The sequence below is a fragment of the Python bivittatus genome, unplaced genomic scaffold, assembly GCF_059951505.1.
Source record: "Python bivittatus isolate LINGU-HERP-01145 unplaced genomic scaffold, Pbiv_v1 ctg000020_np1212, whole genome shotgun sequence".
In the NCBI taxonomy this organism is placed as follows: Eukaryota; Metazoa; Chordata; class Lepidosauria; order Squamata; family Pythonidae; genus Python; species Python bivittatus.
The window spans coordinates 14,019,773-14,037,134 of record NW_028277030.1 but is presented as its reverse complement, the minus strand read 5'-3'; the positions used below and the strand labels follow the sequence as shown (position 1 = coordinate 14,037,134).

General features: G+C 40.5%; 1 protein-coding gene across 4 annotated transcripts in view; it reads right to left on the bottom strand.

The window, feature by feature from the left end:
* Window positions 1-17,362, bottom strand: part of PAK5 (p21 (RAC1) activated kinase 5) — a 121,094-nt gene that overhangs the window by 20,772 nt on the left and 82,960 nt on the right. For all 4 annotated transcript variants that reach the window (XR_015795033.1, XM_088134600.1, XM_088134602.1 and 1 more), the window contains one exon: window positions 9,577-10,362. Coding sequence is in view for 3 of the 4 variants with exons in the window: in XM_088134600.1 (XP_087990726.1) it covers window positions 9,577-10,362 (786 nt within the window). In the remaining variant the exon portion in view is untranslated. The remainder of the gene's footprint in view (window positions 1-9,576; window positions 10,363-17,362) is intronic.

Below are 17,362 nucleotides of genomic sequence, written 5' to 3'. Positions count from 1 at the left end.
AGAGCAGAAAAAGTCTGCTCCTGAGCTGAGAAAGTACAAGGTATTTGAGGGCACACTCAAAGAAGGGAGCAGGAGGCAGAATTAAGTAAGTAAGGAGCCAGGATCAAAAGTGGACAAGGTCAGGGCAAAAATCTTTTTTTAGTTTGAATGTAATGACATTGTCATGAAATGCTTAGATTTCATTATATCAAATACATTCTTAGCTTTAAAACAGCCTGTGGCCCCTCATCTCCATTTCTGCTTGCTGATGAAGCCCTTTAAGATCATGTTTCCAAAGTCTAGCAGCAAAATTCAGATTTGGTGTAGCCTGATTTTTCTTTTTATTTCCCCCTCTCCGAAGATGCTACTGACAATAGGTGTCCTTAGCCTCTATGTCCTGCTACACTATGATGCTCCTCCCCAGAGGCTATACATAGCAACACACACACACACACACACACACACCCCATTGCCCACCACTTCTTCAAATGTGGAAAATGCTTCAAAGCATGCTTCTGAATTTGGGCACTAAATTGCATCACTGGGTTTCAGCAGCCTGGGAGGATGTGCTCCGGAAGCCTCATGACCTTGACATGGGGATAACACAGGATGCCCAATGTTCTCTTCCACAGATAGTTTTTAGAATGCAGGTCCCACCTAGTTGCAAGGGAACCTGCAGAGATGAAGGTCCAGTGTCTGTCAAATGGACTTGACTGGAAGAGCTTCCTTGGATTTGGGTTCCCTTTTCTGTAGGTACAATGTTACAAACATTGTCATATACCAGCCTGGGCAACCCAATCCATGGGCCACAGGTGGTTCTCCTCCTTCATTTATTTATATGTAAATACACACACACACACATGGGTGCACACACAAATTTGTGCACCACTTATTTCACAGGCCTCAAGGCAGTTTACAATATTACAGAAAACAATACAGAAATACCCATGAAATAAAATATGAATAGTATCCCAAATTAACAGCCAGTGTTAAGTCAGTCCTGTCATCATTAGTATCCATACACCCTCTGAAATACTGCAAGACATTAAGTGCCTTTGTAAAGGCCAGGCAGTTAGGGGCACCATATACTTCCAAAGGCAAGGTTTTCCAAAGGGTGAAGATGGTCCCAAAGAAGCATCATCATCAGGCTGATGGACAAAGCTGGACAGGTCAAGATCTGCTGGAAGACATGATCCTAGAAATACCTGGAAACCAAGCCTGAATCTAGGGCTTTATAGGTGATAAATAGCATTTTGAATTGAAACTGGAAGCAAACTGCTAGCCAGGCCAGTGACCACAACTTTGGGGTAACACTACTAAACCATCTACCACTGGTTAACAGGTAGGACAGGTTGGAACACTGGTAACTTCAGAGTCAGACTGGTTGCAGTAGTCTTTCTGTAAAGTGATGAGGGCATGGGCTATGATCACCAGGGCCTCCTGGTCCAAAAAGGTCCACAATTAGTGTACAAACCAAAGCTAGACAAAGGCCTTGGGGCATGGCCAATATCTGCTACTATAACAGGAGCATACTACTGTCCCAGGGATAGCTGGTTATATAGCTACAAATCAGAACTATTTTCTTTTCTTCTTCACTGTTAGAGGGTAACTTTGGGCCAATGACTCTCCCTCAGCCCAACCCACCACACAAGGTTGTTGTGAAGAAAAGAGGAAGGGGGAGCATTATATATGCTGCCTTCAGTTGTGCAAAAATAAAGGCAGGCAATAATACAAATATTAATACTAACATTAATACAGGTAGTCCTTGGGTCACAACCATTTGTTCAGTGACTGTTCAAAGTTACAAAGGCACTGAACAAGTGGTACTTACGACCGATCCTCTGAGTTCTGGCCATTGCAGTGTCCCTACGGTCATGTGATTGCAATCTGGGTGCTTGGCGCATGGCTTGCTATTATGTTGCAGTGAGCTGTGGTCACGTGATTGTGATTTCCGATGATCCCTGCCAGCTTCCCACAACCAAAGTCCATGGGGAAGCCAGCAGGAAGTCGTACGTCACAGTCATGAGGTCCTTGCTTAACAATGGCAACCGGGACTGTCATAATTGCTGTTGCTAAGCAACACACTCATGTGATGTCACACTTTACAACTGCATCACAGTGATGGAAATTTGGTCCCAATTACCGTTGTTAATCGAGGACTACCTGTAGTAGTAGTAGTAGTAGTAGTAGTAGTAGTAGTAGTAGTAGTAATAATAATAATAATAATAATAATAATAATAATAATAATAATACTGTAATAAGCAGAAACTTTCAAACATATTTTGTATGCTTTAGAGGGCTCAGAGATATCTGGCTGGCCACTTTTAGCAAGCAAATGCTAGATTAGAAAAGAATAGTCTGATCCAGCTGGGCTGCTCTTACAGCTGTCACGGTTGAAGCAGAGCAGCAGTTGCCATGGCTGAGGCAGCCTGAGGACAAATTAAGACAAGGCTTTATGCAATGTGTATCTCTAATATATACCATGCTTTCTTCCATGTGAGAGGTCACATGGATGTCAGTTTCTTGCTAAGGGGACAGGAGAGATGATTTTGGGTTACCTCTCTTGATAGACTGTGGTCTGAGGTAATCAAAACAGTTTGATGGTGGTGGTGGTTGTCCTTCCAAGTGTTTGTCCACTTGTTTTTGCACCATGGTTACCTAGGTCTTACAGCAAAGCTATCCATTGTTTATCAGCCGGCTTATCTCAGAGCCTTTAGGCTGGGAGGGAGTGACTTCCCCAAGGTCACCCAGCTGGCTTCTGTGTGTGGGAGGACTAGAATCTGTCTTACCCTGCTTCTAGCCCAGCACCTTAACCACTGCACCACACCGGTTCTCTTAGCCAAATAGTTCAAAGGAAAATCCATCCTTGTCAGGAATAATAACTGCCCTTAACAGTCTAGGATAGAACTTCATTTGTAAGTTCACTTCTAGACCTTGCGTTTCCCTTGAATTTCCATGATCCTTGTTTTAACGTTGGAGGTGGGGATGGGTTTAAGAAGAGTTGTGAAAAAACCTGATAGGATCATGTGGAAAGCATATTGAGCACAAAAGAGACCAAATTACCATGTGTTGTTGCCAGATATTAGTGTACTAATGTGCGTGTGCGGACGCGCATGTGCCTTCCAGTCAATATCAAGTCCCTGCAGTTTTCTTTCTATAGTATACTCGCATGTATAGCTAATTAATCAAGTATTTGATTCACCCTTGCTCATTATTTGCTTAACCATTGGGACTGATGACAAAACCAAAACAACAATGCACTGGGATCTGGCTTCAGTAGCATTCAAAGACAATTGGACAAATATATGGAAAGTAGATCTACTAATGGATCTTATTCCTTATGGTGGTAGAAAAACTCAGACTCAGTGGCAGTTGTGTCATTTAATGCTAGATGCTTGCAGACAGCAGCTAGGGTGTAGCATTAGCTAACTGCTATGAAAAGAGCACATGGCTCTTTGCTCTGATGCAGCAAGGCTGTATGTTCTTGACAAGAGGAGCCCGAGGAGACTGAATCTGCAATACTCCACTGAAATCAGTGCGATATAATATGTCCTTTTAATTTGAATATTAAGGGATTATATTGATGAATTTCTTTACTCTGGGAAAGCATGAATTATATTTTTAACAACTCATTTATAGCTTAATAAACTTTACTTAGTTTCACAAATACACTTTCTCATAGACCTATACATTTGTTTATACTGAGTTTGCCTACTGATCCACCTTGTCCACTTTGATTATAACTGATATTTCAGGGTCTAAGCCAGTCCTGCTCCCAGGGACCTTTGAACCAAAGAGTATCAAAGAAGTGGCTTTGACATGGATCCAGGATTCCTCAAGAGCCACTTTTCCTGGAGTTTCACAATATTTTTCAATTTAATTTAGGCCCCTGAAGTGATTGCACTAGAATTGAGAAACAAGTAAAGGGCTTAAAATCTGGTGCAAAGTTGGAAGAGGTCACCCTGAGAAGAAAGGAGGATGGAAACTGGAGCTCTGATTCATAGACCTGTAACTGAAAGAAGTCAAAAGCAGAAGAATTAGGATGTTGGAGATGCTATGGCAGTGTTTCTCAACCTCAGCAGCTTTAAGATGTGTGGATTTCAACTCCCAGAATTCCCCAGCCAGCCATGTTTTGTCACGTTATCACAACCAAGAATTCTTACTGATTCAATGGGTCAACATTACTTATAACTAACTCTGGAATTTATTTCTGTATCCCTGATGACAGTAAGATTGCATATCTGCAGAAAATTTACAATATGGGAATAAGTAGTAGAAGCTCGCCTTCTCCAGTTTTACACAGCAGCATTATTTTAGAAAGATATAAAATAGGATGCTGCCATTTCCTAAATATCTTCTAAAATGATTATCTAGTTAACTTCAGAGTCCCCAAATTGATTCTTTTTAATGTACATCAGAATCAGTCTTGGGAGGAAAAAAAAATGAGTCATACTCTTCAAAGACAAGCATCAGAGCAATATTTACACAGTTTTAATCCAACTTGCTTCTGAACTTCCACAATACAGAAAATAGCAGTCTTTTTATCTCTTTTCCTTTTTTACAAAAGTCTTGCCTCACTTTTTATCTGCTAATACTTGACATTCTCAAATATGTACCTATGTAGATGAATGATTCAAAAAAGAAAGAGAAGGGGGAAAAAATAGGAAGCCTTTCCTGAAAAGAGTAATTTTCAGCATTGTTCAAAGCAAGAGAGCTTGTAACACCACCAAGGTGGGTGGGGGTTTAGAAGCAGACTCATGATGTAGCACAATTACAAATAATTATAGCAGTGAATTTATTTAATCAATCAATTTCAGTGCTAGAGCACAGGGGTGGACAAAGCAGAAGCTCTTCCCAGCGCTGAGTTACTAGTTTCACTGCTGGCTGCCAGCCAGAAGTTCTCTGATCCATGTTAGTTAAATGCACATTAATCTGAATTTGGCAGTGTAATCAAGGACCCAACTGAACTGTGAAATTGAATTCTGCAGTGGAACTTCATTTGACCATTTTATGCTAAGGCTGTAGGGAGGAGTGATGGGGAAGCCTGCCGCAGCATCAATTTATCTCCGTAGGTTGCTGCACAGCGAGGGAGTAACTGAGTTCTACTCAGTGCAGGAAGAAAGATGCACAGCAGAGAATCAGATCTGTTTAGCCACCTCTGGAGATTCCTTCACTTGCCCTTCTTTTCATCTCTTGGGAAGCTCTGATGGGAAAAAGGTTGCTCTGGCTTTCGGAAGCTGTTCCGAAGCCTAAGACTGATGGCTTTGTTGGTTGGTTTATTTTAAGGACTGCTCATTCATTAGTTCCAAAAAAGGCCAATTATGCGCTAACTATATCTTGGAGCAGCAAATTTCTGAGACATAAATAAGTTGGAAATGAACAACAGATGCATAAAATAATTACGACTGTATGTGAATTCAACCTTCTAGGAAGAGCTCAGAATATTTCCTGAAAGGATAATAATATTAATAAAGAGAGTCTAGACTGGCCAAGGATTTTATCTGGACTATAAGAAATGAAGCTGACTGCTAGCGATAGCGAAGTCTTGATGGCTGCTCTGCTGATACCCTTGTAGAACAATATTCCAACTCTATGTTTCCAAGCAGCACAGCGACTTGGTTCCATAAACAGAAATGTTTATGATATCTTTTTGATCCCATATTCTGTTGCCAGCACTGAAAAGCACCACACTGAAAACTAACAATGTCAAAACCCAGATTGCTTGTATCATTCTGCTCTGGGATGGAGGGAAATACTACAATGATATTTTTCAACAAAGCTCCCAGTTTGGGGCATCATCAACAAATATCACCTAGGCATTCTTTCCAAACTATTCTCTGTGACCATAGCTGGAAATCTGGAAGCTACAAAATGAAGGCAACAAATTCCTGAACCTGCATTGCATAGTCTCGACCAAGCATGATGTAAAAAATCTGGGGCCAATTAAATATATCACACATCAAGACACTATAACTTCTGTTGCTTCAATAATTGTAGGAAGATGAGAACATAGGAAAGAGAAGCTTAACAGAAGGAAGCTGTTATATTTATGCTTTGGCTTCTTCTACAAGATTGCTGTGTCATGTGACTGGACCAAACCTTCAGATACACTTACAGTCTTTTTCTTTTGCAATGATTAAAAAAAAAAAACGTGGAAAAGATAAAGCAGTTGTCTGCTTTTCTCCAACTTTGTTACTGAAATTATATGCAGCTCTGTATCTTCTTCAAATAAGCTTTTTTTGAATTAATGGCTATGCAACTTGAAAAAATTATAATATAGGGAAGAGACTGGGTTATACTTCCTTGGCCTCCTCTGTAAAGGTCTTAACTCTTGGATCATGACATGGACTATCAGGTCAATTCCTCTGCGTGTTAGTGATCTGAGATGTAGTTTAATAAATATCAGGATTTTTTGGGTGTGCGTGCATGAAAGACTGCAAGAGAAAATAAAAATCTGTTAAAGTACTCTCATTCATACATTTTACACATATGCTATTTTCTGCAATATGTGCAATACACTGTTGGTAAGAAAACTAAACAACTTAACAGGGTCCAAGCACAGATATCTGTAACATTGCAAAGTCAATAACATCACTATATTTATTGAATTTATATCCCACTGAGAATCACGAGATTGGGATGAGATAGAAAGCAAACAAACAATTAAAATTATATACTTTTCTGAAGTATAATATAAACAGAAAGATTAATGAAACCACCCTAAAGAAATTATTTAAAGATAAGAAAAGTGGGGAAAAAATCACTTTCTCAAGTCCAGGTCAATGAAGCAGATTAAATTCTGTCATGACATCCATCAAAGTCACAGCAGTGAGACGGTATATGCTGCTGCAGAAACAGCTGTAATGTTTGGTGTTAAAGGAGCTCAAATGCATCTGCTATTCTCTCTGGCACAAAGGCTTTGTCAGCTGCAATTCTACACAAGCTTACCTCAGAGTAAGTCTCAGAGAATTCAGCAGCACCTATTTGTGAGTAGAGAGTGGTTTAGTTTAGTTTAGTTGCTAAGCAGTGGCTGTTTCCCTGGTGCTTTAATAATTTGTTTTTCTTTCAAGTAGGTGGGGGAAAAGCATAGGAAAGCAGCAAGAAAACCAACACATTAGGAGATCTCAAAGGAATTAGGTGTGGGAGATGACTGCAAGGGAACATGAACCTGGCAGATTCTAATGCAGATGAAGGCACTGATCCAGAAATTTAGCCAGTATAGGTTGCATCTCCTTAACACTGAACTGAAAAATAGACAGTGGATGTCAACTCCATTCAGAGCTGACTTGTTCACTTAAATAAAATTGAGTGCCGTTTTACTGCTCCGGAGCGGGTTCACACAGCTTCCTCTGTGGCTTGAAAGAAAGGAAGATGCATGTTCTGACTATGATGAAATGTGGCTAGGTCCCCGTATTTCACTGCAGGCTCAGCTGAAAATGAACCAGATTTAGAACAGCTCAAAGAAACCAAAACTCCATACACAGCATGACAAAGATCTGGGATTTGCTGCCTTATGATGTGGGACTCACTGTTGGCTTAGACAGCTTTAAAAAGGGATTAGTCAAATACCTCAAGGAGGAATTTGTCTGATGCTATCAAGAGCATTTAGCTATGGCAGCCAGATACATGGGTTAAGTTTTGACAAGAAAGTACTTCTTCAAATTCCAATTTGAAGAGTAAATTTGCTAGCTTTGTGCTCTGATCGTGCATTTACTGACGGCATCAGACCAGTCACATTGGAGACAGGTTGGCAACTGTATCATAGTTGCACCATCTAAGACTGCAGGCCATGAGTGGTCACTAACCAAATACTTTGGATGCAGTTCCACAGAGCCCCTCAAAATGTTTCCACCAAACAATTTTTTGGGGAGATGGAAGGGGGAATTATTAGGCATACGGGGTGGGGAGTGGGGATTAAACGTCTTCGCTGTATTTAATTTTGGATTGTAGGTCCTGGCACACCATTCACAGAGCAAATGTAGCCCTTGACTTGAAAACATCTCCCCAGCTCTAGATTACATAGATGGGGTTCCTTTCATGCATCATCAACTTGTGCTTCAACTCACAGTGTCCTAGACTAACTGAATTAGATAAATCAACTCTTGCTCTGGAATGATTACACTGGGTTCAATGACATGAGTTAATGACATGAAAAGACTCTGCCAGAGTCTTAACTACCTGGCTTACAGGGATCAAATGGTAACTGTATGGTCAAGTTCAGCAATTATCATCAGCAATCATATGGCTGTGCTAGGATATAAGTATTTATTATGCATGCTTTTTCTGTCACATTGTCTGGGCTTCTTCCAGTCTCTGGTGAGGAGAATTATTTAGCTTAAAAGTAGGAAACTGACAGTATGATGGTGATGATGATGACCCACTGGAAAATGTAGGGGTGGCTTTACTGATGAGGGTGTAGAATTGTTGAATCTTTTGAGGAAGGTGAAATCCAAAACCAGTAAGACAAGCAAACCCTAACTAATGAACTGAAGAAGTATGGGATTTGTCTGCTTTCAACAGCACCCAAAATATCAGCACCAGTTTAATTCCATTTCAACCTTCATTCATAGTACATGCCTGCACACATTTTTGTGTATGGGTATAAGCCTTATCAAAGACTGGCTGCAATTTTCAGGCAAGAATGAATCAGAAGCAGTTACTGTATAAAGCAATATCCAAATATGAGATTTATTTTGGGAACAGATTGTGCCCTGAAGCCTTCTTCTCCATTGAACAATGCCTCATAAAAAGCAGGATGTTTATAATATTTAGGATCTACAGACTTAACTAAACAATTCAGCCAATTTACCTATGGTACTTGGGTACTTACTACAACATAGGGATGTTACAGGAATCAGATAGTTTTGCATTTGTAATTTCCCTAAATTACCCACCTTTTTTCTGATTTTATCTAGATTATTTTCTGCCAAGAAAACAAATTTATGATTGCTTGTGCAAATACTTACACAAATTAAATATGAGGCAAAACAAGAGAAGTGGCCACTCTGTTTCAAGCCAGTTAAACATTTCAGCTCTTTATGAAACAGTTATGATGATCTGTATCTAGAACTGCATCCAAACATAAATTAAGATGCACAACTAAGCCTGCACCAATTTGAAAACAACAAGATAGCTTAAAAGGTATTTATCCCTAAAGTACACACCAAGGCTTGTATGACTGATACCAAAATACAAGGATATTTGAGACACCCATGAAGCTATCAACCCACGAGGCAGAAATATGAGGAAATCCTGGAAGTGGACTAGTTCCATACACTTCTATTGTCCATAATACAATCTTCAAACTAGATATTCATACATAATACCAGTATTAATCTGGAAAGACCCTTGATTGACTTCTGCCCTATATTTGGAAGAAGCAGGAAAGCTGCAGCCAAGATGATGATAAAACCATAATGACAAGGATTAAAAATGAGAAGACCTTCATTCATGGTTCATGGCTGCATGCCAACCCCTTTCACCTTTCTGGGATGCAAACCCTCCTTTAGAACTGAGGCACTGAGACATTACTAAAGGGCAACATAGTGTTTAAGTACTGAAATGACAGGTTGAAAATGTGGACCTATACAAATTTACCTTTGGAACACCTGCTGCTGTTTCCGACAACCGAGGGTAGGTGTAGGAACTATACGAATATCCTTGCTGACTGGACTTAAAAGCACTTGCTCCATAGGGCATGATTGGCTCTTGGAGGCCAGACCCTGACCGTGACCTTTGTCTCATGGCTGGTTGAGGACTTGACTGGTTCACATAGGATGATTTTGGTCTTTTGTCATAATCATCCTTGGACCACTCACTGTCACTGTATTCTAGTCTCTCTCTGGAGCACTGACTGTGAAGAGAAGTTCTAGAGAGAGTGTAATGAAAGGGCTCTTTGTAATCCAGAGAAGAGTGACTAGGTGTCCTCTGATATTCCAGTTTCAGGCCACCATATTCGTTCAGCTTACTTTTTGTTTCCAAGGGAGTGTGATAATCTGGTAGGAACCTAGAGATGTCAGACTTCAGAGGCTTGGCTTCAGAAAAATACATCTCACTGGGTTTCGGTTTTGCCACGTGTCCGTTCTGCTTTGGAGCACAGCTACTTTGGGAGTATCTGTCTGCTTCCTCCCCACGAAGGTGTTTGTCTCTGTATTTTTCAGCAAGGAAATCAGCCCCTGTTTCTGACTCACTTGAATACTGAGAATAGGTGACAAAGCCATTTTCTTGCTGGTGGATTTCTATATGGTTTGAAGGTCTCAGGTGAGGCGTGGGAGGGCTCTCCTTCCGAAGTGAGTTGGAACGGGTCACGGAGATATTGTCAAATTCTTCCAGCAAGCCATTGATTGAAGCATCCTTGCAAGGTTTATTTCCTCTAACAATGGTCTGGGAACAGAAGATAGCTTTTGATTAAAGGCTGCCTTTGATTTAATGTCATAGCGATAAAACCATTCAGCAGAGTCATTTCAGCAATACTGCAAGAAACACAGGGACAGTCCGCTACATCCTTTTATCAGATGGAAAATTTGGGGACAAAGATGTCATTTCCCCCCAAGGTGCATCATTGTATACTCTAGCTGCCTCTATCCTCAACAACAGACTCTTATACGAAAGTAACATTTGATGTTAGCCTGAACAACTGCCAGAGAATCTAACATTATTTGCTAGGATACTGATAGAGAAGAAATCGTTTCCAGGTTGCGATTCACGTCTGCAGGTTGTTCTGTGGAAAGGAGTAACAAAACAAATGGTGTATTACTGATATGTAATTCTTTCATAAAATGGTCACTGAAGGTACCACTATCCAATGTGTGTATGTAGGGGAGAGGGAGAGAGGGAGAGAGAGAGAGAGGGAGAGAGAGAGAGAGAGAGAGAGAGAGAGAGAGAGAGAGAGAGATTAAAACATGTGACTTTTTCAAAGGATCAGAGTGTAGATAGCTTGGAGCTATAAGAAATTATCCTGGATTCACCATATAGTGTATCTATTTAAGGCAGGCACTGGGAATCCATGATTTTAAACAATTCATATTAATTCTATTTTAACTAATATTTATTCTTTTTACTGTAAACTGCCCAGAGTCGCTCTGCAGTGAGATGATGGGAGATATTCTTGGATTTCAATAGGTATCTGCCCAGCCTGCATAATCAAAGGTCAGGGATGATGGGAGCAGGGGTGTCTGCAGAGGAGGTCAACAACATCAAAATGGCCAGCATGACCAGACAATGAAAGCCCCATCCCTTTTTATGTGCATAAGATCCACATTTCAAAAGACAGGGCTTTGATTGCCAGTTGCGTCCACCATTTTGACACTGTTGACCTTCCCTGTGGACACCCCTGGATGGACGTTACCTTTTCATAATAATTAGAGGACCACAGTACTACACATCTGACTTAAAGCATTGATAACAAGATTTTTAGACCTCAGAGCTACATCTAACTGGCTAATTAGATCAATGATCTGACTCAGTATATTGAGTCATTCATGTGAAAACTTAACTGAGTTTGGAGACTCAGTCTACGGTTCAGTAGGATTCCAGCTAACCATTCTTGGTTCAAGCAGACTCAGATGAACTTAATTGCTGCCTGTGACCTTCAGTGAGAATGGGGGTGACACAACAATGACTGTGAAGAAGGTGTCGCTAGAATTTTCAACCTTGTGTTTTTTTTTCCTGGCAGCATAATTTTTCATTTATTTTTTCATATGGTTAACCTATCGAACACTTAATGTATTTTTTTTAAAAAAAAATAAGTGAAATTGGCAATTTCTTATGGAATTTCAGTGACATGATCTTGGGGTAGGGGCTCTAAAGGGATCTAGGTGGTTTAATATGGCACATGGACTGCAGATTGCCTGCCCTAGTGTAAGATGAGCGGCAGCTAATGCACAACCCATAATTTATTTTCTTGCAGCCCAATTCCAGGCTTCTTAAACTTAATTACTACTGAGTTGAATGAGATCTATCCCATAATAAGTGGCACTTAGGAGAATGTCTCACGGTCTTGACAGAGGCACCAAAATATTTCACCACATTTACAGTTTGAATAGTCCCCTTGACATCAATAGTGGTAAATATCTTTCCCAGATAGATTCTGTCTGTCTAACCTGGATGGCCAGGAACCATCTGCTAAGGGCCTCACCTACCAGGAGCAGCTCCCATGCTGTAGCTCCTCTCTTATGGAACAGCCTGATTCCCAAAGCAAGAATGCACGCCCGTGGTCTTCAGAAGTTGGTAAAAATCTGGCTCTTCTAGTAGGCCACGTACAATTTTGGGGGGGGGGTATGCCTTTGAGTCAGTCTTAACTCCTGGAGACTTCCTGGACAAGTCCCTACAATTTTCCAGAAATAGTTTGCCATTGCTTTCTTCCTAGGGCTCAGAAATAGTGATTGACCTGAAATCACCCAGCTTTGTGCCTTAGGCAGGACTACAATTCACAGTTTCTAGCCTGCACCAAACTGGCTCTTCATGTACACGTTTCCCATTAATATCTGTACATGGCTTTGAGTCCTATTGGACTGAGGTAACAGATGAATCACATGCATACAGACACACACACACAGACAAATGAATAAATGGAAGCAAAATTATCAATTTTCTGCCTTCTTCATTTAAGCTATTTTTAAGCAAACAAATAGCCTAAATGAAGAAGGCAGAAAACTGATAATTTTGCTTCCGTTTATTCATTCAAGTCTCTCTGTTGTGCCCTTGAATATTAATGATGATGGTGATGACTGTTACATAATACTGACAAAAGTGAGTTACACTGTGTTTCGCTATTAAATATGAACTTAATTGCTGCTTTGGAGTAGGTAACAATGGAATTAGCATATAGAAAATAATTTAGTGGATATGGCCATTGTGCAATAATCATAGAAACTCTACAGTCTTGAACTTCTCTAGGAAGGAGGCTTTAAGAAAATTGTCCTTGTACAAATATGATACAATGACTGGCACACACCTCAAATAATACAGCAGGAGCAACATCACTCGGAGATAGTGTGAAATTGGAAAAGCAAGGAGTAATAAAACAAAACAGAACCTGTGTATTGTTTACATATCAACATTTGATTTGCAACCCATCTTAATAACTTTTGAGCATGCCTGCTCAAAAAGGAGCCCTTTTTTGCTTAATGGGCCTTGCAACCCGGCGCACATGTGTAAGATCTCATTCAGTCACTGAGGCTCAGGCCTCACACTTGCCTGGGAGTGAGACAATACTAAACGCTGTGTAACTTAGGTCTGAGTAAGCAGGTATGGAATGACATTGTTTAAAAGTGTTTAAGGCCTTATTCCAGATCTAATCATATTCTGACTCACTTGGAATTAATTTAGTCCTCGCAAAGGGTGAAATGGGTGATTAATGCATGCCATTAATTTGTTAGGTCCCATGCTCATCAGTGCATGCCCTGCTTTGGCTGTGACTCAGTTTGCCATAGAGAAGAATCTCATATAACCGAATGCAAACTACGTAGCTTATTATTTTAGAACAATCCATTATTTTATTTCTCTTAGACATGACTAAGGGAATTCACAGCTTCTTATTCACTGTTTCATATTAGGGTATAGGATAAGTGTCTCAAATTCAATGCTTATGTGTCTCCTTTCTATACAGAATCAGAGTGGCATTAGAAAAACTGCAGGCATTAAACCATCATAGAATGCAACCATTCTGATCAGATAACAGCAGCTTTTTTAGATTTATTTCCCACCTCTCATGTGAGTTCATTGTTACCGTTGCAGTAATTTACACTAAAAATTGCATTTGGTTGGAGAACTGCAATGTAACATTTGAAAAAGTGTGACTGTTCAAACATAAATGAGCTGGTTCAAAGTCATGAGAATTTGCTACATTAGATACATTGCAAACTGAACTACTTTCTCTTCCATCCCTTGTTTTAAAAAGGTGAAATCTGCTACAAACCATTAGAGTATTTAAAGTCCAGGGGAAGCCCAGCCAACAAAGTACAGTGGTACCTCGGTTCACGAACTTAATTCGTTCCGCGACTCTGGTCGTGACCCGAATTGGTTGCGACCCGAATCAAATTTCCCCATAAGGTTCAATGTAATTACGGTTAATCTGTTCTGAACCATATGTATTTTTTTTTTAAAACCACAAAAATATGACACAAAGTACAGTACGAAGAGAGAGAACGCTAACCTTGCTCGACGCGATTTCTGGCGTGGAGGACAGGAAGGCGGGTGGGGAGGCGGTTATTGCTTGGAGGGAGAGTCCCCCTCCCTACAGGAAGCCACGACCACGTGTCACAGCAGGGAAAATGGCCGCGGATCCTGTTCGTCACCCGATCCGGCGTTCACGAACGGAAGCAAAATTTTGCGAACGGTGCTGTTCGTGACCCGAATTGGTCGTGAACAGAAGCGTTCGTGACCCGAGGTACCACTGTATTCTCTCACAGGATGTCCCTGCTTCTGATCCAACAAAAGCAATGGATGAAAATGAGAGGGAGAGTATCTGTGTCGTACTGTAGAGAGTAAGGAAGGTGACCTTGATGGAGATGACTTAAATCATTACCTAAGCTACAGAAACCATTCCCTAAGCCAGTGTTGTCCAAACTTGGCCACTTTAAGATGAGTGGACTTCAACTCCCAGAATTCCCCAGCCAGCCATGCTGGCTAGGGAATTCTGGGAGTTGAAGTCCACTCATCTTAAAGTGGCCAAGTTTGGACAACACTGACCTAAGCAAAAGGGGATAAAACATTTTTTTAAGTTCAGAACAACAAAATAACATTCGGAAGCAGTTCAGGCAGATGCCCCTCTAATTCATTTAAGTATAGGAAGAGGGAGCAGGCACAGCACAATCAGACTTGCAAGATCATGTTTGTACAGCCAATCTCAACAAAAATAGTTTTAACCTTCCTCTGGAATTGATTTCCTGGTCTGGTCTACCTAGGGGTGCTAACACATGTATATCTAGCACATAGATGTCCCAGGTATTGGCATCACCAGTGAGCCATGACTTGTCCGTACTGCCAAAGAATATAGCATAACTGTAGAAAACTAAACTAGTTTGGTGCTAGGGTGGCCATTTATGCATCGGTAGAAAAAGCACTCGACAATTCTGATTACTTTAATATTTGCATATGCTCACTGATAGAGGTGTATATTTATAACTAGGTCCTAGCAACACAATTCATCTGCTTGTAATAAAACAGACCGTAAATGGGTGATCTTCTGAGGGCCATTCAGTTTGTTCTCCAGAACTATTGGCTGGAAGCCCTTCTGTTCAGCTCCTGACCTCTAGCTAGGTTTGGCTTAAGTAAAATACAGTAAAGAGGGTCCTAGTGAGGAAGAACAGGTCTTAGCTGGTGATCTTCCAGTGTCTGGCTCAAACCATGAAGTCAGTCAGCCGAGCCAAAGCCAAAACCCAGACCTCTCCACCTTTTGTACCAATTGCTATCCACCATTTGGAATCCATGTCATTATTTTGTAGGAGTAAACTCTAAAACAATAGATCAAAGAGAAAGATATAAGCACGCTTCCATTTGTCTTGGAAGCAGCTGTCCAGTGATATGAATATGTTTCATTCTGCACTTGTCTGCCCTGAACGGGTCTGTTCTGGGTCACTCATATTTACCACAGCATGGAACAGCATGATTGACAATGAAGTGCTTCATAATTTAATGAGTGCCTGAAGCACCCAGGAGACATCTGCCTTCCAAGTGCAAATGTGTGGCTCAAATCCAAGTGCTGCTTTAACATTCTCTCTTTCCTCTGAGGCAAAGCCTCACTTTTTTAGCCCACGCTTGGAGATCCCCTCTGGTTGTTTGAGCAAAGATCATCCTTTGGTGACACGAGGTGGCTCTGCATATGAAACTACAGTTTTTCTCTGAGGCATGGCTGTTTTTCATGTGTTACATAGCCAGTATCTTAGCCTCCTCACTTTCCAAATGCTCCAGGCTCTTTCCTTTCCTTTCCTTCCTTCCTGAGCCAAAATAAATATGTAAAAGCCTTCTTGTAGATAAGGTGGACTTTTGTTGATACTCATTCAGGCCAGCACTTAGAGGCCTCTGTGTAAGGACAGAGTAGATCTTGTCTTCCACTCTTTTCAATAGTCACTTTGGCAGGAAATTGGTAATTTCCAAAAATACCAAAGTCATGTTCAGCTTACTTTTCATACAGAAAAATGGAGATAAATAGGGCCCAGTTGAAAATTACAAGAGATTTCTCCTCCAAGAAGAAACCAAGCCCAGGTACTACTATCCCTGCAACTTTAAGAAGTGATCAATATGTAATTAGAAACTGAAGGTATTAGTAGTCATCACAGCATACTCAAATTACAGGATTAAATGGTTCTCATTCCAAAAGCAGCTCTACTAGAGGGACTTTTGTAATATTTGACATATTTAAGACTATATTATTAGAGTACAGGTAGTGATAGAAGGTACACACACTACTAGTAGGCAACTAATTTGTTACCTATCATGGAAGGATACTGTACCACAAACTACCACATCTTCTGCCAACTCCCTTTTGTTGTTACTCACAACAAATGCCTAGTAAGTCCATCCTAACTAGGAGAATGGTTGCATCATTGTCTAAAGACTATACCACTTTTTTTTTTTTTTTAAGTTTCTCATATTCCCAAGAAACTTTTATAAAATCTCTAATTTCCAGAAGGATACATCTTTGCAGTATGCCTGCCAGGAGATATTGGCATGTCCAACCACTCCTTGTAACATGATATGAAGTGTTTCCTTAGTACAAGCACAATTATCCACAGTATCCTTTCTCTGGGCCCATAGGCAAGAATGTCACTGTGTTTGGAAGCAGATGGCTCATCATATCCACTTTATTGATCTGGGACCGCAAATAAATAATAATCATATCCACATCACCTGGTAACATCAGCACTACTTCCCAATGAAGGCTCAGGGAATACTGACTTTAAAAATATAGTCATGATACCTCCTAAAGTAAAGTGATTTTGGAAAAGTAGCATGTTCGTTGTGCAAAGGAAAACCAGAAATTACTTTTATCATACAAATCCTTCCTTCCTTGATGCTGTTAAACTGCCTACATTAATGCCGAAGAGGGGGCACCTGGGAGAAATCCATATTACTGCTGGGAGTTATGGCTTGCCTTTGTGTCATAGTAATTCTCGTACATTAAAATCAATGAAGCCAATCTATTTGAGTTAATGTCCTCTTCTCTCCAAAAGCAGATCTCCTCTGCTTTCCACCCTTTCTGAGGAGTCCCAGCATTTGTTCTGGCTGGTGGTGACAAGAGGCATATTTCATGGTGTGATGTTCCTGGTCTGTCCTCTGGTGATAAGCTATAATGGATCTGTCGTAAGAACAGCTGTCTCACCATGTAACAAAGAGGAGATGAAAAACAGCTTCTGCTCTAAAACCACTGTATTTCCATTGA